Source organism: Strigops habroptila, chromosome 8, assembly GCF_004027225.2.
Source record: "Strigops habroptila isolate Jane chromosome 8, bStrHab1.2.pri, whole genome shotgun sequence".
NCBI lineage: Eukaryota > Metazoa > Chordata > Aves > Psittaciformes > Psittacidae > Strigops > Strigops habroptila.
The window spans coordinates 16560420-16586623 of record NC_044284.2 but is presented as its reverse complement, the minus strand read 5'-3'; the positions used below and the strand labels follow the sequence as shown (position 1 = coordinate 16586623).

Below are 26204 nucleotides of genomic sequence, written 5' to 3'. Positions count from 1 at the left end.
AAGAAAAAGAACAGGTCAAGGAATCCGGAAAATTATCCCTACAAATGCAACTACTAAATGAAACTTATTAACCAGGGGAAACAATCCAAGAAGAGTTACTGTAAGTATATTGTTTTGTACTTTGAAATATTAAAAGAAATATATAGCATGGGCAGGGAGACACCACTTTTTCTCTTGGCATGTAAAGTTCTCTCAGCATAACAAAGTCATTAATTTTAGAAGTGTTTCTGATGTATAAACAACTTTATCCCTATTTAGATATGAATATATTGCATAATACTCTTAGTACAAACTAAGTTAAGTGACATTGCAGAAGGCAACTAGTTAGAACTTTCATACAGAGGTTTCTCTCTGAAGGCTCTGCTGAAATCTACACTGCCTTCCAAAAACTGTGACATTAGGGATTTTGCAGATTCACTGCACAGTATAAGAGTGCTGAAAAAAATCAAAATGTATGTTGTAGTTGGAAAAATAAAGAGATCTAGTTCTTTGATCTACCAAAGCAGTTTTCCTGATATTTTTCTAAAATAAAACATAATCAGAGTTAAATAGTCATTTCCAGATCAGTACTGCTTATATCTTTTACAGACAGGATTTATTTATTATCAGACAGGCAATACCTTCTGTGAAAGAGCAGTAACCATGTGACTCACTTTTGGATTACAAGATCTGCAGGAAGCACAGATCCTACACATTAAAAAACTTGTGGCCTTGTGGCAAGAAAGACTTATAATGAGCAAACAAAAAAGGTACTGTGTGTTATTTATATGTATCAGATGAAAAGAGCTCCAAAACACGATCCGAATCTAGTTAGCTGAACATCGCAAAGCTGTATTAAGTAAAGATGTAGATGGGCAGCCATTTGCAATAGAAGATGAGACACTAATATTGGTAATGTCACTGGTAATGCCAGTGACAGTTCAAAACTGACATAAATCGCTCAAAAGCATGCAGTAGCTTTGTGTACTATTCCTGCCTTATTTTAGGACTAAGACTGTTGCCAGCAGAAACAAGCAACATTAGACTAATGGAGCACAGACTATACTTCAGAGGAAAGAAGACATTCCAAACCAGCACTGAAAAAGATAAAATCAGCATGCTTTGTTTCTCTGTCTATTAGGAAATGTTTCTAATATAAAAAGAAGAGAACCACAAAGCCCTACATGTAATGCTTGGCAAATGTGTATACTCAACAAGCCCTGGAGAACAGTATTTGCTTAAAGCTTCTAACTCAGAATGGTTCCTAAGCACAATAACATTTCCTTATACAAATGTGACTTCATGCAGCAATCACCTGGAGAAAACAGTTACTGATTGACACTTTGAATTTTGTTCAAAGTAGCTGAACTAGATTACTTAATATTGCTTCATCTATTATTTACTGAGCTTTCCTGTATAGTAGACAAAGTACATAACCACCTTCAGCTTTCAGAAAATGCCACAAGGCTGTACTTCATGGTTTTTATATTTCAGTCAATAGAAGACCGATTATTTCAACAAGAACACACTCAAAATAGAGGGCATTGGGTAAAATAGTCTAAAATAAGGTGATAAGCAACAAGCATACACCAGAATTTTAATAACTTACCTTAAATATGATATCTTAAATATGGAATATTGTGTAGTTTTAAAAGATTACTTTTAGGCAGATGGTGAGATGAGTAAATACTAATGGAATGAACAGGTAAATGTAGAGGAAGTCATACAGAAAAAGCAAGCAGAGAGTATAGTTCAGAGAACTTCACAAAAGCAGCAAATGGGCAATGCCACTGGCAATCCTACAGGGCTGCAGGGATCATGAGCAGCAGAGTTGAAGTTATCAATATCCTGTAGGAAATCTACTGGGCAAGACTCTTGTATAATGCAAAATTGGATATAGATGTCAGGGAAATAAGGAAAACAAGACTAAAGGTAAATGCTGTGATTTCACAGGTTTAGAATTCTAGGAGAGACAGCCTTGCTCTGTGTTTGTGTTTTAGTTTGAAGGAAAAAGTTGGTTTTAGGAGTAGTATGTGCCAGACCTGAAAGAAACTGTGAGTTTAAATAAATGAATAAGACTATTGTTGTTATTTCAGGCAGGTCTATACAAACTTACCTACTTGTCCTAAGTAAACTTTGCAAATAATTTGGCATCTCTTGAAAACCAAAGGAGAAAAAAAATAAACATACCCCAGGTTGCAAGATGGTTTTTTTATATTTTGTTTTTCAGACAAACATATTCTTGACTGCCTCATTGCTAATAAAAAATTACACCCTTTCTTATGGATATAATCTCTGTACAAAAGCAAGTGTTATAGTATTTTTTTATTGACTGAGATATTTGCTGGACAAATATAAATGTTGATCTCAGACACTTAATTTACTCAGTATTATCCAGTTCACATTGAGCTCTGATCTCCAATTCAGGTCACCCTGAACTCTCGGAAAAGATGTCTGGTTTCTTTCTGCTTTGGGTTACGTTCAAACTTGTAATCTCTTTTCAAAATTGGAGAAGCAAAGAGGAAGAATTATTAACACTTATATTTTTTCCCAAGATATATCCACTGGACTGCTTGATTATTTTTTTTATTATTATTTTTAAGGTTTTGCACATTACAAAAAGATATTTTAGTCTAATGCTTCAGGCATGACTCATAAGAGTAGATGTATTATACTGCCAGAACTGGTTGCGCTGCTATATGGAGACTAAATTATAAATGGAATTTAAGACAGCCAGAACTGAGCACAGCAGCTTTAAAACTCACATATTTTTCATGTTTAGGAGAATGAGTCCAAATACTTGTTGGCTTTGCAAGATATTCAGAGCAGAAGAAAATGGGATCAGTTCTAAGTAAGTACCAATGAGATGTTAATGTTTTGCAGTATATGCAGCTGAGTAGGACAGACAAAAATATCAAAATTCAGAGTGGAAGTTTTCTTTGTAAACTTGAAATCACGTGAAAGAGTGCAACATCTTCACAACTGCCCCAGCTGACCACCTTCATATTGCCAATTCTCTTATAGTATAGGAAGTGCCAACTGGCATTTCCCTAGAGGTAGGAAGGTACATTCCAGTGGAAACTTCTTTTATATTAAATAGGTATAGGCCTAAACTAATCCTTGGATTAAGTCTAGGTTTAGGCCTGCAAGAAGAATTTGTAAGACAAATATTTTGGGTCAATACTTTGAAAGAATTCAGACTGTTGGCAAAGGTTGAATACATGTCGTGGACAAGAGACATGTCCAAGTGCCTTCTGCAAGTCCTTTGCCACCAACCTCAGTGAAGGCTAACCACAGCTTGAACTTTTGGTCAGCATGTCACATCAGGGTGGCGAAATGCTTCCATCCAACAGGCTGTGTCCTCCACAGCAATACCGAGGTGTGTCTGATGACTCCTGAAACTGCCATTTGTGTGACGTTAAGTGGCAGAAATCCAGAAAGCATAGCATTTCCAAAAGTGCCTCTGGGACTAGGGCTTCACTTGCACACACCAGTGACCAGGAGAGCCCCTCACGCTGGAGAGGGTACAATAAATGAACAATAGCTCCCACAAGACACTACAACAGCATTTTCCAGTTTAAACTTCGGAGGTCCACCTATAAAGCCTTTGTTATTTTTGGATAACATTCAGGGTTTTTCAGTGTAATACACGTTCTTCAGCAAATTCAACCATGTTGCAAATCAGTGCAGCAAGAAGCTTGCTCTCAGCACAGCAGCTATGAAAGTGGCATTAATACACATCCTAATAATTCATGTTGATCTTTCTCTTACTGCCTTTTATATTTTCCTGATTTTAAAAATGAAGTAAAAGAGTGAAAAGGTTTTCCTCTGTGTCAGCTGCCCCACCAGGCAGCATTCTTTCTGCTTCACAGATTAATGATAAAATAAACAAACAGAAACGGAAATAAGATGGCCCCACTGATTATTCTTAGTAAGACAGAAAAGATTGTCACTTATTCTACACACAAGTGCTATTGCTGACAAGTGAAAAATCATTTGCACCAGTAACAGTGACTATGACTTAGAAGCAGCTCATAAGGAAAAAAAAAAAAAAATCTCATTCAAAGGAATAAAGATTCTCACTCCCTATAACAACATGCTTCATGAGTTTATACACAGAGGAGGCCAATAGCTCATGCGAAGGAAATAACAGTATCTTTTACTGGCAAGAGTTACTAGAGATTCATTGACACGACAAGCTGATAGTGGTAAAATTCTTCTTACCATACATTTCTCTGACCAGGTCAGACTGATCAGGAAAGCCTGACAAAACGATCAGTGAGTTCCAGCATATACTCTTTCAGAGAAATAGAGGATTTTATCAAATTAAAAATAAATGAGTGATCACCAATTAAAAAAGCTATGAAGCTACTAATGGCTGTTGTGCAGCAGAAATCTATAAAGCATCATGCAGCACTTATACTAAAGCCAGTTTTGTTTTTAACTGAAATTTTACAAAATGTTCTGTGATACTGAGTTGCTGTTGTCAAAACTGCAGTTCATATGAAAACAAAATACTCAATGAAAAGGGATGTCCTCCCGGGTTTGTCTGACGTATAATGGAAAGCACCCACTGGAATATATCCCTTGTGTTTTCTTCTACTAGTAGAAGCATAAGCATTTTTTCCAAGTTACCAGCATTGATGTCCTATAACTGCAATGCTTAAAAATCAGTTGGTGTAAATGGAGCTATCGGCCCTCAAACATTTGTTTTTCCTTAAATTGTTTAGTCTCTCACCTCACTACTTCCATACTCTTTCCCAGAATCAGGCAGGAGACTCCTACAAGCTTATGAAACTATTGCTTAAGAATAGCAAACATGAAGGAAAGAAATCTGATTTTAGTCACCACTGAGAACTGCCTAGATTAGTAACAATGTGTCATACTATACTGTGAAGAACTGGAGAGAAATGGAAGTCCCTTACAGTTCAGATCGTACTAACCTTTCATTATTTACCTTATGTCCAGAGCTTATATTCAGCTCTCAGCTGATAAGACAACTTCAATGTCAAAGGCCTGTAAATATTACAGTAGGACCTTGATCCCTTGAAGACTTTGCTACTAAATACAAACATCAACTTTTCATAAACTATATAACGATTCCTGTCTCAAAGGAGCTCCTATCTAGAAAGCTAGTACTTTCCTTGTGCTTCTCCTAAGCACAATTTAAATAAGTAAATGCCGTATCTGAAGGAACTAGATGGGAGCACCTTGAGATGGAACTGCGTTTGTTACAGCAAAAAGATGATTTGATTCATAATAAGCACAAGATCTAGGATGATCAGAAAAACATTTTTAAATGTAAGTTTCATACAGATCTTATTTAAGGGACAGATTTTCAATAATGTAACTTCAGTTAATTTTTTTATACATTGAACCACAGCTAATCCTACAATAATCTCCTTTTTTCTAAAGAGTATCTTTGGAGGAAGTGCTACAATGGTCCCAGTCTTTTGAAAAGCTGGTAACAAGTAAATGTAAGTAATTGCATGTTTGTATCCCAGACGGATTACTGAAAAAAGTTCCCACAAAGCAAAATCAATAAATCATGCAGTATAATGTATGTTGGTTTATATGCAACTAATGAAAACCAACTTTGTGTGACACGCTTAGTATGCATCGAACTGAAAACAAATGCAGCTTGCTGTAAATGCTTTCCCAAACTTGCCATTTCTGCAAGGACATGTAATTCTTTTAAAGACATGTGATAGGGGCAGGTTTACCTGCCACATAACCACTTAGAGCACTGTATAGCAATATATATTAGAAGAAAATGAAAGAAAAGTTGACTTGGAAAATCCTGTGTATGGCAAAGATACAATACCTAATGGCGCATCTATACACTGTAATGCTCTGGAAGATAACACAGACCCTCATCTCAGCTATGGAAGAGCTGTAGCTGCAGTAGCAAATCTGAACTTTCCCACTTCAGCATCTCCCTGCCTCATTCAGGGCTCAGAGCTCTCCCACATTTCTCATAACATTTCGCATCAACTTCTTGTAGTGGAACATCACTACTGAATTACTTTTTAAAAAAAAATCTGATGAGAAACTCATGTACAGAGTTACAGCACAAGCCTCTAAAAATTGTTCCTAAGGACTGGCATTATTTTCAAACTGCAAACAAACTACAAAGAGCAAGAAGATTAACAGAATTTGTAAATTCTATATACAGCCATAAAGAAAAAGATTTTGCCATTACGATCTTTACCAGCAAACAACCTAGTATGTTACAGTTTGCAGATAAAGCACAGGGAGAAAGTGCACAACAAAAAACCTTTAAAAGGCAAAATTACATCACAGGCAGCAGGGTAGCATGTAATCTGCAATAATCTGCAAACCATGCCAGATGACAGGCAGTGTTTCAAAACATGAAAGGCCAGAGGGCTGCACCAGCAAGGAAGCTTGCTTTAAATAAAACGCTGCTAGCTTCCAGCAGTACGTGGATGCTGCCCTTCTTAAATACCTCGTTCACTGCACTTAGATGGCGCTGTTACTTGATTTTGAACTCATCTAAATGCTTAACGGCATGAGAAAGTGCAAAGGTGTACTCACATGAAAAGTCAGAAACTCTAAAGCCAATGGATTTGCAGCTATGAAACATAGGTGAAGTATTTGCCTATCTTAGGCTTTACCCTGAAAGTACATCTTTGCACTACAAGCGCCATTCCTGCTCAAGTGCTAGCACTGAGTGAAGCCTCACAAATGTTCTTCTGGCTAGAGGCATTTTAGTGACTCTATCATCTAATTCTGTACAAAGCAAGTCTAATGACACAACAAAAGGCAGCCTCAAGAATTTAATCTTCACTAAGATCCCACTGTTTGCTGCTGGCAAACCCCATTGTCAAGTGTTTCAAAGACATCCTCAGGTTCAGAACCACTTTTTTGCTAAAGACAGTATTCTTTTAACTGCTTTACTTCACTTGATTAAGCAGCAAGAAAAAAGTTCTTTCCTTTTATTGCTAATTCCTTTTTCTCCAAGTTTGTGCACCAAGAAAAGCATGTCTTTTTTTTTAGTCAATTCATGATTATTCGATAATACTTTGATATCTTCTGTACAAAACTGGAACTGGAATTTAAAAGTACTTGTCAGTCTGGATATGTTTGATAATGTTCATGGAAACCAGGAAGAATAAATTTTTCTGTACTCTGTCTCTGCATAGTGAAATGCCATTGAGGTTAAAGAGAGTTCTGCATATGCAGGAAAATGCAATGTTGAAGTGCAGGGCTCCAAGGTGAGTTAGAGTGTTTAATTCCCCACTTTGACATAATCTAATAAGAATATTTATAGGTGTAAAATCAAAAAATATACTGCCTTGTAAACATCCCTGTTGCCTTCAAAGGACTCTAAGGGTAATGCATACATATATATATGGTACATAAATTTGTCTTCTGAAATATTCACAGATGGGCCTATGATCTACAAGACCTACTTGAAGACAGAGCACAGTGATGAAAACATAGAATTCTGGCTTGCTTGTGAAGCTTATAAGAAGATCACATCACAGAGGAAAAGGATTTCCATGGCCAGGAAACTTTTTACAACTTACATTCAACCCCAAGCTCCCAACGAGGTGACATACAACAACAAAAGCTCCTTATCTCCTCTAATAGCAATGCCTGATGTGCAATGTTGCTTACAAATGCCTAGCACCTCTTGTATTACAGGGGGTGAAAACACCTCTTGTATCACTGGGAGTGAAAACTGTAGCAATTCATCCTCCCAAAACATTTGCACCTAGAACTTTAATACTCTCTTTCACATCTTGTCAATAGGTAAATCTTCCAACTATATCCACCAAGGATACAAGCAAAAGGCACAACTAGATAAATAACCAAGTTCTTGGATCTGTTCTAATCTTGTCAGCATCTGATCCAGCAGCCATCGATATCACTTCAATAGATTTTGCATCATGCCATTGTTACATGTATATATTACTCTGGTCTTTGCAAGAGTAAATATAAAAGGACAAAGTAAAAACTCCACTCAATACTGTCCCCTTTGTAAAATGGTTGAAAAGAAAGGTTCCAAGACAGAATTATTTTCTGCTTCCAACAGTACAAGATTTAGGGAAAACAGAGCAGACCTGTATATAAAATGTTTGAGAGCAATTTTGTTATCCTGACAAGTGACTATACAAAACAGTCCTGCTCAACCAGTCATGCTCTATGACCTTTAACTATTCCTGCTTATTACCCTCGTTGCAAAAATAAGCTAATTCTGGTTTTAACTGTTGCTGTCTCTGGCAGACTGAACATAACTGAAAAATCCGGCTACGTTATTTTCTGTTGTACGTGTGACAATAAAATTATTATAGAATCTCAAAATGCAACTTCCCTGTTGACACTGAACGGCAAGCCAAAACCAACTCAGCTGCATCCTCAGATGCTGGCTGAGAGCAATTGCTGCTTTAAATGACTAAACCATTCCCACTAATCCAAAATTTAAGGAAATTTGAAAATAACCTCTGTTGGTTTTAAATGCCAATTGGCAAGACAATGCATTTTTTTGTCTTCCTCTGCTTTATTTTTAGCATGTGCAGCTATAGGAAACTCAGCAAGACATTTGTATTTCCAAAAGAGAAATGTCAGTATTGTCAACCACAAATTCATCAATCAAAGATACGGGCTTAAATTAGGACAGTTAAAAAGAGATGTGTAACTTCCCACCCCCTCCTCCTCCCCCCCCCCCAAATGGTATGTATTTGGATCGTGCTTAACCTCCTTAAGGTTTGAAGTCTAGGGCCCATTTTCTGAACATGAAAGTTGTTGAGCCCAGCAACAATTTTACCACTACTCTCAACCACCACTGATCACAACAGTCAGGCTTAAACTGGCCTTTCCATTAAGGATGTGGGACAGCCTGGGAAATTCAGACATCCCCCAGGCTTCTTGTCCGCAGTGGAGCAACCTACCCATCCAGCTACTAACATACCTCTTAATAAATCAAACATCAAAAGAGCAGCAAACTGGTCAACTAATAAGATAAGGTTTTCTAGCATTATAAGGAGAAATCCACTCTGCTAGAATCAATGTTTTCGGTTAAATGCTGATTTTAGATTAAAGAATATATAAAAAGGTATAAATAAAAGGCATTCAATGAAAGTGCCCTAAATTCAATCTTCGTTATCTTCCCTTTGCATATATTCAGTGATACTTCAGTAATGTTGTTTTCTGTTGCAGGTTAACATTGACAGTCCAGCAAGGAAAGCAATTATAAGGAATATTCAAAAGCCAACACAGTCCTGTTTTGATGAAGCACAGAGAATAATTTACATGCACATGGAAAGAGATTCTTATCCACGATTTCTTGAATCAAAGTTCTATCAAAACCTCAAACACAGCCTTCAAAATAATGGCAGTGATTCAATGGTAAATTAAAGGGAAAGGTTGAAAATCTAGAAAGGTTTCTTTTGGCATGCAAGTGTTTAAGATTCAAAGTAGACAGAAGAAATCAGGCAGTAAACAAATATTACTAATAATCTGCTCAACTGTTCTGTTCATGTTAGAATTGATGAGGCACTATCTTTCCTCTTCTCTTTATTTTCCCGTGGAAGAGTTCTGGGTTTGTTTTCCTCTCCCCTCAATGAAGCCCTAAAAGCTAGCGAAAACTGAGTATAAAGAAGATTCAGATGGAAAATGATTGCCTAAGGTTCTAGTCTTTTATTGATATTTGACAACTTTAGTAACATTTTCAGTATTCCTTTTCAGATAGGTCTGAAATAAAACAATTTCACTGCTAGAAAATAAAGGTTTATTTGTCTAGACATAACGCAGAAGAAAAAATAGCTGCATTGCTGCACTGACATTTTTGTTGTTGTTTTATACTTGTATTCTTTCAAAGAAAAAGATGATACATTATGAAGTACAGCTATTTGCTTAATCTTAAACTATGGAGTGTAGTATTCATACATTGTAGAGTTGATTTTATGCTGAATTATGATGTACAACATAAGCTAGAGAGATACTTGGTCTTTGGTATTCTACAGTACCACCAGTGTATCCGGAATTTATCTCCAGTGATGAAACTCATTAGTAATTTGTCTTTTTTTCTGGGCACAGATACAAAAAATGTATTTCTTTCCCTTCAGGCACCCTAATAATTAGCAGGCCTGACATTTGAACATCATACTGTAACACAAACAGGGCTCTTTCACTCAGGCATAAACTGTAAAAGGCAACTTGCTGATTCATTGAACAAATATTGAAGTAGTCTGGTTTACATTCAAAAACCAATCTGACTTCTCAAATCTCATTAAAACTGGAATCTTCTAATTCTTTTAACGTACCTCAGCATAGATATTAAAAGCCATACATATGCGGGACCTTTCTAGCATCCTCTCAAGCTGCACTATTCCAAGGAATACAAAGGGCAAGTCATTCTGACATCAGCAACATAAACCCCAATAGCATTACGCTGGTCCTCTAGAACGATTTCACAGGAGAAATGAAGTATTTGTTCAGTTGGACACATTTATTTAACTGAGATTACTTCAATTATGATGCCAGTTTAAGCTTCTTCACAATTTAAGCTGTAACTTGTCTGTCTAGATTTAAAAGCAATTTTTGTGACAATGTCATTGTCTCACCTCTGTTAGGAAAGCCTAGTCTTTCTATGGAAAACTCACAGGAGTTCATTGTGCCATTTACTTAACCACAGTAAGTTTTTGTTCTCACTGAGAACTTCCCATAATTTTTCAATGTGAATGCCTAAGCCTTTTCCTCAAAGGCAACCATGAAGACACAGGTCAGCGCAGACAGTGAACAAACAATTGGGTTTCACTTCTGTGGCATCTACCTCGTTATGAGGAGAAACTATAGTTGTTCTTATAAGATGTTCCTCTTGCCAGTGTGATATTATTCATGAATAATTTTAAGGAAAAGTCTCAATCCCTCCTGAAAAAAAATGATCATTGTTTAGGGTCTCTGAGCAGTGGTATTATTGTAGTGTTCAATATAGATTACATTTGGGAAGAGAGACAGTGATTTACTGATGACAGATAAATATGTTTGTCAACAGCTTCAAAATGCATAATATGATGCCTGGCTTTGTATGAGATTATATTGGTAAACTGTAACTGTCTACAAATACTTTGATGCCAACACATGAACTACAGTAGAAGTGCTCATGTTATAAATTATCATCAATTTCTAAGGTTCCACAAATACCTTTTACCCATAATTTTAATAAAATTTTTAAGCCCTAATTTACATTCATGTCTAAAGCTGAATACAAAGCAAGTCTGAGCACAACCTACACTAGTATAGGAAGCATTAAGGTAACTTCAGTGTTGTAAGAAAAGTGATTGTTAGCATAGAAGATAATTCTTTCCTTTTGCACTAACCCCATATGAACAGATTATCATATAATAATGATAATAGTCGGCTAATAAAACCACTTTCAGCAAGCAGGGACTCCATAGGAAATCCATCTTAGTATAGCTCTTGCTGCTTTTAACTGCTGATGTATCTACAGTGCATTGGACTTGGTCATGATTGATCCTGCAGATGCCACAGCCTCACAGCAAAGAAAAACTGTAGAAACTACTAAAAAGCAATTCCTGCAGGGAAGCAGATATGTGACAAAAGCCAACCAGAGCAGAGGAACACACAAGTAAACAAGGGACTATACTATGAAAAGCCTTCCCATTTCTGTTTGGATTTGAAATTCAGAAGACCTAGGTACTGGTTTACTGAGTGTAAAAGGCTTCTATTGGCCAAGGATAATACCTTTCCATATCCAAACAAGCAAGCTTTGCATGCGGTCTTCTGAAGGGGTTACACAAAGAGGTTGCTCAAGTACTGTGCTGGTAGACAGAATATTTCTCCCTGCAGAAAGGAGATTATCTAGAAGTTAAAAATAAAAAAAAAAGAAGAAAATCATGCACACAGAATGCTCAGAGAAATCATAGAGGGACCCAGGAACACATTTTTATGTCACTAAATGTTTAGCATTTATTTTGCTAACAGGTCATGAGTCTAGCAACCCTTATTGCTGGCAGGTGTATAAACTTTACATTTCCTTCTAGAAATGTAGAAAGGTTGTTTTTTGTGTGCGTGTGTGTGTCTCCATGTTGGAAGACAAGAGGGTCCTCTTGCCCAAATAGATTTATTGTTAACTGGTAGAGATCTTTCTCCTGCTTGATTTTACTTTTGTGTGACCAGATGCACAACGACAGCGTATTTCATCAGATCACATGATTCATAAACCAGTAACTAGTAGCAGCAGCAATAACAAATCACTGCTTTTAACATTTTCATTAACAGCAATTGAACAAGCCCAGGTATGCTTTCCACTGGCAGGCAACGCTAAAGGGTATTTGCTCACATTAATCATTCAAAGCTACTGTTAAGATAGGCAAAAAACTATAAAACAGCTAAATTGGCAAAATTCTCGCTCATTCTTCCCTCATTTACTTAACACGAATAAAAAATTAACACATCAAAACAATAGCAATTCTTCAAATTCATTAAATTTGGCATGATAAAAATGTAGATCAATAAAAAACACTATGGCAACTAACTGTATCCAACCCTGGAAACTGTTGACCTGTTTAGGCTTCCTAAAAAAACAACCCACACTGGACAGATGGTCTGGTGGTTTTTTTGTTTGACGTTTTTTGTTTGCTGCTATTTGGTTGGGTTTTTGATTGGTTTGAGGTTTTTTGGTTTGGCTTTGGTTTTTTTGTTGTTGTTTTAAAAAAAGCTGATAATTAGGTCATTTTACTTTGTACATATGAGCTATGTTGGCCTGTTTTCTTGATAAAAGTGATAAAATTCATACTCTCTTTTCTACTCTATTTTTATACTGCTGTTTTCATCAGTTTTACATCCATTCTAGGTGTATAGATGATGACAGATGTAGAATAACAAATACAAATTGCATATCAGCTCTAAAAAACAAAGTAAGGATCTGCTTATAATTAGAATCCGTCAAAACAAAACTGTAAAAATAACATAGCCTAATGTTTTCTGTATAGGTGGGTGGTAAATGAGAATACATAATGTCTCGCCATTGTGTGATAAAAAGCTTTCAGAAAATAATTTGTTTGGAGGCTTTTCTCTCAAGGTCTCTCAATTATTTCGTACTTCCATATTAACTCTAGATATTTCTGCTTTTAAATCTCAAGAAATGAGTTACAGGCAATCTCACCCTAAGCATAGTAATGAAGTAATATGCAGAATTTCGTACTGTAGACAACTGATTTAAACAAATATTATCAACAGAGATGTTTGCCTCCAATTACAGTGCAGATAAGGATGTTTAGGAACTTACAACCTCATTGGAAAGGGAAATGACTGTAGCATTTCCAAGTATTGCCAAACATATAGCACTGTAGCAATCACAGGTCCCTTCAGAAACTGATGTTTGGTCTAATGTTCACTAAACACAGAGGAAAGTGCAATGGAAGAAGTCTTTGGGAAAGAACATTTTTCTGCACATGCCAATTAACTGGATTACATGGCTACAGACCGTTGACTTTTCTGGGCAAAGATACTTCGGCATCCTACAGGCTTCCTTACAGTCTCCTACAACAAATCTTCATAGAGGTGGCAACCTCTCTTGGAAGAATTACGCATTTAATAACTTTTCAGTATCACTGAGTAACTGTACAGCTTTGATATGCTTTGATTTCAAAATCTTATATTTCAAACTCTAAAAAAAAAAAAAAAAAAAATTAAAACTTTTGAAGATTAAAATTTAAAATAACACTCCCAATTCAGGGGCTGATTAGAATGCACAAAGGATTCTAACTTTTTTTAACTGAAAAAAAAAATAAAAAAAATAGGTGCAACAAGGTAGAGAGAAAGATAAAAAACACAAAAGGAGCAAATTACATAATGGAGAAGCAAATCATGTAGCCAAGCATTGTTTTACATATTACACATCACAGGTGCACAGAATCTAAGAACTATGACTTCTCACACTAGCAACAAGACATCACCCACTGCAGCCAAATTGTGCAGTTGGGATTTTAGACAGGAATATAAATATAAATTTGTAAGAGCATGGTAGCATCATAAGGATTCCAAGCAGTACCTTTCCATTGATCTTTGTATGTCTGCATATCCTTTTAGAAACAGTGACATGGAATGAGATATCTTAAAGCAGACTGCAAATGGTCAACATTAAGTACATACACATTCTGTTTTGACTCAGTTGCATAAAGACTTTATAGTATCTAGTGCCCTTGGGCTACCTAAAACTTCCCCTGGGGCTGGTAGATCTGACCAGGTAACTGGACTTAATGCACATTTCCTGCTGCAGTGGCAAATGGACACAACAGGGTATGCTAGAGCATCTCCATAGGACTAGATGCTTGTGCTTACACAACTGAATTAAGCCTGTTTTCTTGACTATATTAGCTAAAGATTTAATAATTGCTAGCTTTTCTTACCCACCCCTGGCACCTTAAACTACTTCCTGAAAAGCTGGCTCATCTGTAATTTGAATTTCCCTCCAAAATTGCTATAAGTTATCCCAAGATGACCATGCTTATCTAGAAATCTTTGTGTCCTGCACCTCAGATTTTGCTCAACACAAAGTACAACACAACTGTCCAGAGAATAAGAGCAGCCCCTGACTGCAAGGACATGCACCTCACAAAATGGGAAACATTATGTGAGCGTGTGTGTGTGTTTAACCACGGCAAACCCCCACTGATAGGCCACAGACCTCCTTCACAGCCCTCTCTCTGGATTCCTGCATTGGATGCACAGATCTGAGGATAAGAGGAAAAACCTGAGACTTTACAGTATGAAGGCAGGAGGCAGGGCTGCAGTTCCTCTTCTGCAGCTCCATCGCACATAAGTCATTTTTACAGGACCCCATAGAATCAAAGCCTGTACTTCTCAGTGGAAAACAAGTCAGTGACCTAAAAATCACGAAGGCTTTATATGAGCATTGGCTTCCTGTCCAGTTGCAAAGAACAACAGCTTTGTAATGGTAGTAAGAGTGCACTTTGCTAGGCTGGTAACAAGGCCCAAGGTATAACATGAAACCACAGCTGAAAGATTGCATTTTATAAACATCAGAGGTGCCAATAATTAGAAATTATGAATTGTCACTGTATTTTCCAAGTCCCAAAGGAACATGGCATTCATCTAATGATAGATTTAAATTGTTACCTCTGTTTTGTGTCCTGGCTTGCCTTTCTCACTAGTCTCAGATTAATAAAACAAAAGTTTCCCAGAACTTCCATCTCTAGGGCTGTTGCAACATACAGCACCAGCCAAGGCAAATAGTTTCTTCTCCCACACTCCTATCTGCAAATGGCAATTCCAGTAATCACCTCAGTAACAACAGGTGAGTAAATAATTACTATTTTCCCCCTGAAAAAATGGTACTCAATTATTTCATGGAGTTATTTCCTTTCCACTATGCCATGATCTGCTTTTCCTTTGCTTAGAGAAAAAGAGTACAGGACTAACTTAAATTGAATTAATACACAGGGAAAGAACTTTCCAGTCAAAGTTCTAAAAGCAGTTATTAGACATTTGCAATTATACAGATATATCATTCACAACGTGATCTGGTCAGTTACTAATGACTCATCCAGTACTGTGGCAGATTACAACACTTAACAGTGGAAACCATCAATATTTTCTATTAATTACTCTCTACCAACAAAGACATGCTTAGTTTTTAGTCTCATAACTCAGCAAGTTCACAGTTACAAAAAATTCAAAAGGAAAAATATCTAGAAACTTCTAGCCTGCAAATCATTGCCCATGTTGTTCCTTCACTCAGTTTTGTCTGCTGCTGAAATAATCTTATCATAATGAAAGAGGATTTTATAACTAATATTTTTAATCTCATTTCAGATCAGATACCAGTGCAAGAATTACTAGTTTGTTGCTCATTATCTTCTTCACTCTCTCACTACTTTTCAGTTAGCTGTATTTTTACAATGGTCTCTGTCAGAGGTTACACGGCTATGGTATTCTAGAACACACACTTCTTCATATATTTATCTCAGTAGCTCTCCAAATCCCTTCCCATTTGTCTCCCATTTCTCTTAACATTCAATAATGTTGTTGGTTTTCTTTTTTTTTTAAGCATATTTAACATTGGCATATTTTAGGATACTTTAAAGGGTTTGATTTAAATAACTCAGGGCTTACATCCTGTAAATTGTATTCATTCCAGATTAACATCTATTACTTACAGCCATTTTGGACAAGATCATACTCTCTCAGGAGTAACGTTGATGCTACTTTAAAGACCTCTCTCCACTCTACGCATAGTGAGCCTTCCAGCAGAGTCTCCAGCTCCACCACGGTCTATTCTTCATGGTTGGGCCACATAACATATCCCAAATCACCGCTAGTATGTCCACATGCAACAACACCTTGCCAAAAATCCTGTCCACAGACAGGATTTTTCAGACAGGTTTCCTACAGTCCCACTGAAACCATGGCAAGGTAAAACTTTGTTTTGCTTCAGAGCAGAGCAGCTCTCTGCTGCTCTGAAGGAGTGCCACCCACCTAGCCCTAGTTGAGTTACCTGCTGATTGACTTGGAAGTCTACTCACATGAATTAATTAGAAGACCAAAATTATGAATACCATGTTATCGAATGCAATTCCAGAATATAAACACAGCAACAGTCCCACAGAACAAATCACAGTGAACAAGTCTAGTTAAACTTTTATTGCTGCTACATCAGCATGGCAATTACTTCCTAGCAATACGATTAGTGCTAAAATAGGATAAAATAGCTCAGAGGATGATAAGCCTGTATTGTCTTTGTAATTGAAGTATACGGGGTGAACAGTTCACTGATGTTTAAAACCAGTCTTAAAAACATTGCTAAGTATTGCAGAGTGGGCAAAATCCACCTCTAAGTGTCAGTTACTATGAGTTACTGCAAAAATCAAAACAGTTGCTGAGATAATTATGTTCTGCCCAGCTCTGCTTTACAAAAACTTTTTGTATCACAAAAACTTCAGGAAGCTTTTTTCCAGCATGACCAGAAATGAGATCAAACAGTAAAGACGAAATCTAGCAAACAATTGCCTGTTCTAAGAGATGAAAGTTTAATAGAACATGCTGATCATTTTGCCTTTAGAAACCTAGTCTGGACTTACTGGTTATTGTGCAGTGGTACATGAAGCTAATAGTTTAAACAATCAGTTATTTTTCTACAGCTTTTGAAAGAATTCTTCCAATTTCTTTATCTGCACTGGGTCTGCCAACCATTTTGGCTACAAAAATAGTTTTTCTACCCAGCATCTAATGGTTTACAAGTGACATCAGCTAGTTGGAATACATCTATAGCATTTGTAGTAAGGTGTTAATCTACTCTGCCTACACTTCACATCAGTAGAAGAAAAATCAGTTCCAGTGCAAAGAACTACCTGACCCCTCTAGCACAAGCTTATAACCATTGCTGAGAAACTTGTTTGATAAAAGTACACCTCATGACTCTGAGGCAATTTAGGCTTTAGCAATGACGTAACTTGGAAGGATTTCTGGGCAGAGAATGAAGACTGTCATATATTTACATTATGTTAATGCTGGTAGTCTTCATGGAAAGCACCAGGGCATTAGCGAATGCTGCTTCAGAAAACTTATGAAGGAATAACAGAGAACTGAAAAGCCAGCAGGTAAGAAACTTAATTAGACATATGGGCATACCAGGTTTCCCAGGGAAATACTGCCCTAAAAAAAACAAACAGATGAAAATAGTCTGGAAGAAGGCCAGCTCACTCTAAACCTGACTTCTTCTCCTCCACCTTCCTCCTTGGCCAGGGCCCACACTGTTAGATAACTCACTCTCAGCCATAACAAGAGCTCGAGAAGAGTCCCCTAGAGATACCCCAGGAGTAAGCTGCAGGACGATTTGATCCATCTCCAAGGCAGCTGGGAATGGAAAACCACAACAGACTGGGGCACCTTTGTTACCTACTACAACTGCCCCCCACAAAAAAGGGCAACTTAACCAGCATTGTACTTAGTGTAATCTACCACTTACAGGAGTGTTTTAGTTGCTATTACCATGCTGTTAAAGGTAATTCTTAAGTGTTCAAAGAAGTAGGGTTAAAAATAAAAACACAATATGAATAAAACTCAGCTATTTATTAAGAAAAATTCTTCTACAATTTCAAACTATAAGCGGAATATCCACATTACCACATCAAGCCATCTTAAATTACAGCTATTTCAGTAAAAGTACATAATTCTATGTTTTATTAGAAAAGTATTTTTAATATGTACAACTCAAAAAAAACACACAAAAAAATCAGTCTTAATCATTTAAGTATACAGAGGTATTTAGAGAAGCAAGCTGCACCAAATATGTAAACATAAATCAGAAAGTTTCCAACAGACTTTTCTCATTCTATTTTAATTTGGATTTTTTTCATTTAAAAACACAATTCATATGTGACCAACGGGCTTTAGAAGGCAGAATGTTTTAATTAGGACACCACTCCTGCAAGACCAGAAATAACACGAGCAAAGAAAGAAAAGAAACAAGACTATAAAAAGACTCTGGCTTCCCATCTAGTCTAATGCAAAACTTTCTAAAACCCTCACAAACAATTTAAAGTCTACCACATGTGCAGGAGATCAGAAGCTTTCTTCTCCCTCCCAACTTGTGCACAATCAATTCATGCAAATGCACCAGCATACACTGGAACAGCAAGATCTAAGGCTGACCGTATTTAGCCCAGCTGTGTAATTAATATTACAGAAGCAGTGAAAAAAGAATTTGACCAGCGTTGTTAAGGGGACAATTTGGATCCCATGGGAAATACCAGTATAGAAACTCAACCATCCTTTGCTCCTCAATGAATTAAAATGGCTTTTGGTCAGTTTTCCACTGTTGCTATTTTTCTTTTGCTTGGAGCTCCAATCTTCTCTTTTTTCCTTGGCCAAACAGCTTTGTTGACAGATGTACAAAGCAGACCTGCCTGAACAGGCATAGCAGAGTCTTATGTGATAAAGAAAATATGGTCCTCCAATACATTTAGGAAACTAAAATTTTTACTACTTCTTGTCTAAAGAGCTCTATCAGGAAACAATTGCATCATTAGGTTTGTCATTTAAATTCAGCTGCTTACCATTAACCTTCTTTTTAAAGTGAAGTGAAAGATTTGATAAGAACTTACATCACCAAATGATTAAAGTCTGTGCCAATTAACAAGTGATAAAGCTCACTGAAGCTAAAAGCACAAAGTGTACTCTGTTTTACCACAGCTTGACAAATGAAATAGCAGATGCGACCACACTATCCAATGCAGAATTAATCCCAGAACAGATTCTCAGATAAGTGAAGAAATCAGAAGTACAGTGTCACAAAAGAGGATGTGCCTATGCTTACAACATTAACCAAAAAGAACAAGGAAAAAGAAACCACACCCCACAAAACGGTGCTTTAAAAGCAAAGGCACAAGATGAACAACTTTCATTTAAAATATGTAAAGTAGAGCAATTTAAAGTACATTGTCTTTTATTTCTGTGTCAGTCCTGCACTGGTCCTGACCCATACTGACCAGGAAAGGGGATGAACAACAAGTTACACCTGGACATGCATGAGGACAGCAAAAGAAAATTCTGTGGTACGGAAGTGGGATTTCAAAAGGTACTTCACAAACAGAACAGCATTTTGGGAAAAAAAATCAGGACACATGTAAGATATACCCTTTTACACATCTCCTTTACAGCCTCTCCAAAGCCACATTGATTTCAACATGCAAAAAGACCACTCAGTCACTTTAATATTAAAGTTCAGTTGAATCCATCCTTTCCAGTTAGAACTGCTGTTCAGCCAAAACTGATCAGAGAGAAGAGAAAGCCAGCAACTGGATACAGCCCATAATTTCTGTTACACAGCCATAGGTCTTATGTTTCCCTCTGTTTCTTGTTTATGCTTTTAAAAATAACACTGCCATCAGTCATCAGTTTAAAAGCCCCCAAACACATCTGACAAAGATACTCCTTAAACCAATACTACATTTGTCGCAACAGTTTCCAGGGAACATGTGGCTCATCTCACACATAAAAAAACCAACTGGACTCCAGAAATGAGTAAACTCCGCAACAGCATTAACAAAAATGTATAAGATGAGTTAGCCTAGATGAGCAGTTACTTGTTTCTGTACTTGTTTCTATTCAATTTTCTTGTTCTCTCATTCTTCATTAAAGATCACACTTCAAAATATGCAGATGTTACTTCCTTGTTTAATTACAACTCCCTAATTTAGTTCTTAGATATATAACCAGCATCATTCATGGGAGAATTGTTACTTCAAGTAAAATGATACCTTTATAACCATACCACATTTGCACAACCTGCAGCTGTAACCAGGTTTTCCTATTCTTACTTGTAATATAACATATTAAAGAAGCAAACCAATTCTCTCTAATGACAGGTGACGTTAAATCACTCCTAGAATTGCAGATTACAGTGTCCAGAATGGGAAAGACCAAAAAAACACCACAACAAAAAAATAAATACCAAAAAAAAAACCAACCCCAAAAAAACCCCAACAAACAACAACAACAAAGGAAAACCCAACCCAAACAAACCAGCAAGCCCACACATTTCCTTTGCCTTTCAAGTTCTTATTGCATCAGCTTCTCCCTCCACCACTACATTCCTGAGGACCCAGAAGAATGTGGTTTTTTCTGTTTAGGTTTTTCTTCTCCCCACCATCAGAAGCACCTGGCTTCATAAAAAAAGCCCTGAATAGCCCAGTTATTTTAAGTATATATGGGTTAGTTGCTGTGCATGCCTCTCAACACTACTAGTCACATGTTTTGCCTTAATTTTCTAAAGATATTTTTCAGGATTGTGCAGGGCTCACTTAATGAACCAAGCCCAAAAGAGATACGCTTCAAACAATCATCTAAGTCTAGATCTTAGACTTGTCTGTCTTCCTTTCATATGCTCACACTGAAGCCCTAAAATTTGTTAAAGTTCAACAACTTTCTTACAAGAATTCTTTCTCATCAATTATAAGGGACTGCTAAAAATCACTTTAAAGCTGCTTTTTTTTTTTTGCCTCATGCCAACTTGGAATGGAATACTGCCAAATGCCACACTTGTCCTTGGTCTTGTCACAGTTTATTCTGCTTAAAGTAGTCTGAACAACCTGTTCACAGTGAAATTCATATTTACCTCCACTTTGTGAAGATTGAAGTTTGTTTAACAAGAGGAAGGTGACGTAGCTAGTGGCTGACATTACTGAAACAGTAATGGGTACATGCACGTTGCAGAATGCACAGTAGCCAATCAAGCAGCTCATGTTGTTCTAGTATATTACTAAATATTCCTTAAGATGCATCACTTGTGTTTCCTTTTAGCACCTTCCTAAAAAGCTGCTGCTATCCAAGGTGCAGCTTATTTCTGCCTTTCCACTACTGTAAACAACCTTATCTTTGTGTAAGGTTTCTTCAGATACTTTTGTTTCAGAAACTTGGCAGCTATTATTTATAAATAAATTAATTAGTACCAAGATACAAGTATAAAAAAATGGAAAACTATTTTTAAGTTTAAACATGAATAGAAATCAGCTAAATAAGAGTCTGAGTGGTGTTGCGTATAAATAGGATACTGATGGGATTTTATAAAAATCCAAATTGGAAATCTGCCCCTCCAGGTATCGATACATTTCTTTGGCTTTCTAAAGAAATGTAAAAATAATGCAGAAAATATCAGTGTCTCAAAGAAATAGCATCCCAAAGTGATGAGCTTACTAAATCAATTTAGGGCCCTGTATCAGAAGGGAGGAATTTGGAAATGAACTTTTTGAAATTCACATGCAAGTTCTCTTGATGTTTATGGCCACCTTTATATGAGCATTATCATTCTTATTAAGATCACTTGCCAGCTGAATATGAGGCTGATTTTTCTTCCAGTTATTATTATTGTGCCTATTTCCTCCACCATGAAAATACACATTTCTGATACAGCCCACATTTCTGATTCCAGCCCTTCTCATCTGGTCAGTCTTACTGCAAACAGTGGCACGCTTAGAACAGAGGTGAATATTCCCAACACGTTTGAACACTCAAAACACTGACTGGGTGCTTTCCTAAGTGCTCTGCTTGCCAGCTACAAAAACCAGCTTGCTCCCTCATCAGATGGGAAAGCATATTTAGTTCCCACAACGAAACCCAAAATTCTGGCCTTTTCCCCATCCCATCCATCATTGCCAGCATAAGAGAAAAAGCCCTGCATTTAAATGGCCTGCAATTTAGCCTTCAGATTTTGCAATCAACTGATTATACACCGTATACAGAAGTTGAGCAACTTTTACAAGTTTGTTTACTGTTCAAAGCTTCTACACAAGTGTATGGTGTCTATATGTTTTGGAATATTAACTACCAACTAAGCCCTACATTCAATATCAATCGATATTAGAACTTCATAAGTTGTTGCCTTGATGAGGTGGAGTGAAGGGACAGTTCTATAGACCACAGGGCCAGCAGGTCTCTACACTTACAGATTAGATTCACTAGGAAACAAGCAAACAAAAAAAGGAAGGAAAATTGAATTAGTTATCCTTCAAAAGGTTACATCCCTTACTCCAGTTAAGAGACAACACATGCAACAGTACACAGTCTCCTTAGCATTAACAAAGCATGCTCTAAAAGGACAGATGCAACTCTGAGGCTTGGTGAGGAGCCAGAAAGCACATTTCTTTAGTGATAGCAGTCTTGGAAGGATATTCAGAAGTGATCCTTTCCTTCCCAAAGGTTATGTCTTCTGAGAACAATACCTTTCACCATCTCAATTATCTGGTTATGATTTAAAGAGAGGCATTTAAACATCTCTTTCAAGGGTATACAAAACACAGGGTTTTGTTTTGGCAACAGCTGTTGCCAACAAGCAATTCTCATCCAAGAAATTTCCACTCTGTAACTTTTTGTATAATCGATCACTCTCATGTTGTTCATGGGAAGCAGGGACAGAATACAAAACTAGCCAGTATCAGCTTGTGAAACAAAAAGCATTCATTTCAAATCTCTCCACCCATTGCTGGTATTTCTGGCAGTAAATATGATGGTCTTTTTTATGTTTGCACTATATAGTTTTTCTTCTAATGTACTATGCATCCACAATCACATAAATATCGTCTTCTATTTCTACCATCCTTGCCTCTCTGTGTGCATGAAAACTGCAGTTTTAGGGGAAGAAGATTAAACTTTGCTGCACTGTCAAAGCTCCCTTTCCTCATGTGGATATCTGAAGAGAGCCCTTTTTCTATATATTGCTGTCCACAGGTGCTTGATAACATCTCCTGAGAGATGTGCTTTTATGACAGGTTTGGGAAACAACGCAGTGGACCAAAAATTTGCCAGGAACAAAAAGCAGCAGAAAGCGTGCTGCCTCTGGGGTCAGCTGGAATAAGTTTCAGTAAGTAAGAGGAGTAGGTCTGCTGAGTAAGAATATGTCAGTGTTCGTTTGTAACTTCTCAGAATAAACTGTTTTATACAGTGTTCCAGGAATATTTCCAAATAACTGTAGTGTATCGGGTGACTCACTGTGCTGATGACATGGAATAATAGTAAAAAGCAGCAAACCCAAGCAGGTCAGACTTCTACGTGCTAATGCTGCTGCGAAACTCAACCACCTAACACTTGGCAAATTAACAAAGCACTAAATGGTAATATATATCCTCACACTAAATTCAAATTGCATAGTGCTGGCTCAGCAATCTAAGAAAGAAAATGTTACTATCAAAAAGCAGATGTTTCGGTTAATTTGCTATAATACACTAGGTCCAAAGCTGTGGTCTATCAGGAAATAATCCAAGACCCAAGCCTAGCCTGACACAGATCCAGTAGTATTAGCAACAGGCAACTAAGCTAGTGTTTACAAAGCAGGGTTTGCCTGTAGTCTCGCAGATCAGCTTTTTCAAAATATAAACTGTACATTGCTTAGCACGCTGTCAGTGGCTGAGACTCTTACAGTGCTTAGTTTTACCTGCATGATTTCCAGGGCTCCCCCACTGGGAAACATCCCACATTTTATCCATGCTTGCTGACAGAGATGGGGTCTGCAATCATCATGTCGGTATCAGAAAGATTTCTCCAGTAGAGCACAAACTCTCCAGATGATCTCACAAAGTGCAATTACAAACAGCCAAAAGTTTCATTAAGAAAGCATTAGTGAAGACTTAACCAGTGTTAATTGAGGCTGAGTGCAGGCTGACGACACCATCAGTTTTGGGTGCCCATTGTGTTTTCAGGAGCCATACCATGTGAGATAACTAGCCAACAGCCCCTGCTGTGCCTCATTCAAAGCCAGAGGTAGATGTCCTAAGTCAGTAGACAGACAGGTTTAGGTTACACTACAGCAAGTTTCCACATCCTACCAAAACCTGGTTCCAATGACAGTTTGATCAGCACCTTCAGCTGCTGTGTTGAAAAAGTTCCTGTTAAAAACAGTTACACAAAGCTGAGAGAATAGTTATATGGTCAGCCAGCATTCTGCTGCTTTAGACAGACCTCTGGAAACAAATGGAGGATATTGGGATTTCAAGCCAGGTATCCATACTCCATCTGAGTCCAGGCATCATGTTTTAAAGATGTTTTTCTCTCAATTTTGTAAAAGAATTTCACCACAGAGCTGAGAAACCTTTGCCAGCAGCAATTCAGATACCATTGATTTTTAACAAAACTGCAAAGACTAGTGGAGTTGTAATTTTCTTTTTCCATAGAAAGCTACTGACAAGTTTTTATAAGGAGAAAACATTAACACACCAATTGCTTATAGCCAGGGCAACTGAATTGTTCAGCTAAGCAAAAACTTTCATTTTTGAAAAGAATGCAAGTATGCAACTAAGACATCCATATGAATTTTGCCTTTAGTTTGTGGATATGTTTATGTAAGAGAATTGGAAGAAGACAGGAAACCAAGCTTACTATGCTTGTTTTTATAAGCTAATTAGCGGGGTTGGAGACCAAGAAGCAAAGCAAAGACAAGTTCTTCAGCTGAAATCCATCAGCTACGTCTCTAACTGCCACATATCAACAAGCAGTATTTGCTGTAAGTAAAATGTTCCATTACTTATTATACGTATCTGCTGAATGGTTGTATGTTAAGCTTCAACTCCTTTATGTGAGTAAGTCTTTCCATGAAAATAAAAGGAACATGATGCCATAAGTGGGGGAAAAAGGAACACCGTTACTACACAGATTTATCATACTCATTTAGAAAGCGATCCAAAGGCACAGATAGATTAGAGTTGTAATTATAAAGAAAGGCGGTCCTTGTGCTGCAGTGTGCGAGTTTAAAGAAACAGACAGGCATGCTGAAGCACAAGAATCCTCTGCCAGATGCTTAGATGAGATGTAAAGATTGCCCTTGTTATTTCCTCATCATGCACAACACACCACTGTGCTGTTCTTTCTCTTCCATCAGATATAGGCCAAAACCCTACTCAAAAGCAACTGACAGCAATGAATTTACATCAAGAACAAACCACACTTCGAGGTAATCCTGTATGGACTACAATACTTGGAACATAAAACCCGATAACAAAAGTGAAACAGGCAACATGTACTTGCCACTATAATTGGAATCAGAAAGATTAAAATGACTACCTACTGTGCAAATAAAGGATCAAAGCAAACAGCATTGCTTCTGTTACCCAGGAGGTGATGTTTTTATTTTTTCTGTGTGTTTGTTTAAATAAAGTGTTCTGTTTATTCATTCTTCCATCTTTCAAGAGAACCATGAATGTCCCTAGTCAATGAGGCATACTTCCTTCTGGTATACTTGGAAAGAGCACACTACATTAGAGAACTACCTCTATCACAAACATTTATTCAGTGATGTCTTCAGAGGACCATTCATGTGATCTCTCTCAGGTTTTCCATTCAGCTTTTTTTTTTTCTCCCCTGAAGCCTGGACTACAGGAGAAAGAGCACTTGCTACCTCATGAGGTACAAAAGCCTTGCTCGTACAGATTATGTTTTATCAATTAAAGGAACCAAAAGGTGACAGCAGACAGACAAAAGGGGAGCTTCTACAACAAAATGTAAAGAAATACAGAAGCAATAATGTAAAGTTACATGCCACACCTCACCAACATTGATATCTTGGGAAAACTCTGCTGTGGAAACTTTTGTCTACTTTTCCCAGTGCAACAGACCCCACCAGCAGAGCTGCCACCATGGGCCTGAGCAGCAAAAGGCCACCCCGCTGACAGAGAGCCCACCTTCTCTTTCCCCTGCTTTGGAATACCCTTAGGAGAAAGAAGTGGTGG

At 37.2% G+C, this 26204-nt stretch overlaps 1 protein-coding gene across 1 annotated transcript; it reads left to right on the top strand.

The window, feature by feature from the left end:
• Positions 1–2765: 2765 nt before the first annotated feature.
• Positions 2766–9360, top strand: RGS13 (regulator of G protein signaling 13). Its single transcript, XM_030494970.1, has 4 exons — positions 2766–2830; positions 5395–5456; positions 7387–7553; positions 9163–9360. Exons 1-4 carry the CDS (start codon positions 2766–2768, stop codon positions 9358–9360), a joined length of 492 nt encoding a protein of 163 aa, XP_030350830.1.
• Positions 9361–26204: the final 16844 nt, after the last annotated feature.

Coding starts and splice junctions, on each gene's coding strand:
- RGS13 (XM_030494970.1), top strand. CDS start 2,766: ATGAGTCCAAATACTTGTTGGCTTTGCAAGATATTCAGAGCAGAAGAA. Junction 2,831..5,394: donor GAAAATGGGATCAGTTCTAA/GTAAGTACCAAT, acceptor TTTTTTCTAAAG/AGTATCTTTGGAGGAAGTGC. Junction 7,554..9,162: donor AACCCCAAGCTCCCAACGAG/GTGACATACAAC, acceptor TTTCTGTTGCAG/GTTAACATTGACAGTCCAGC.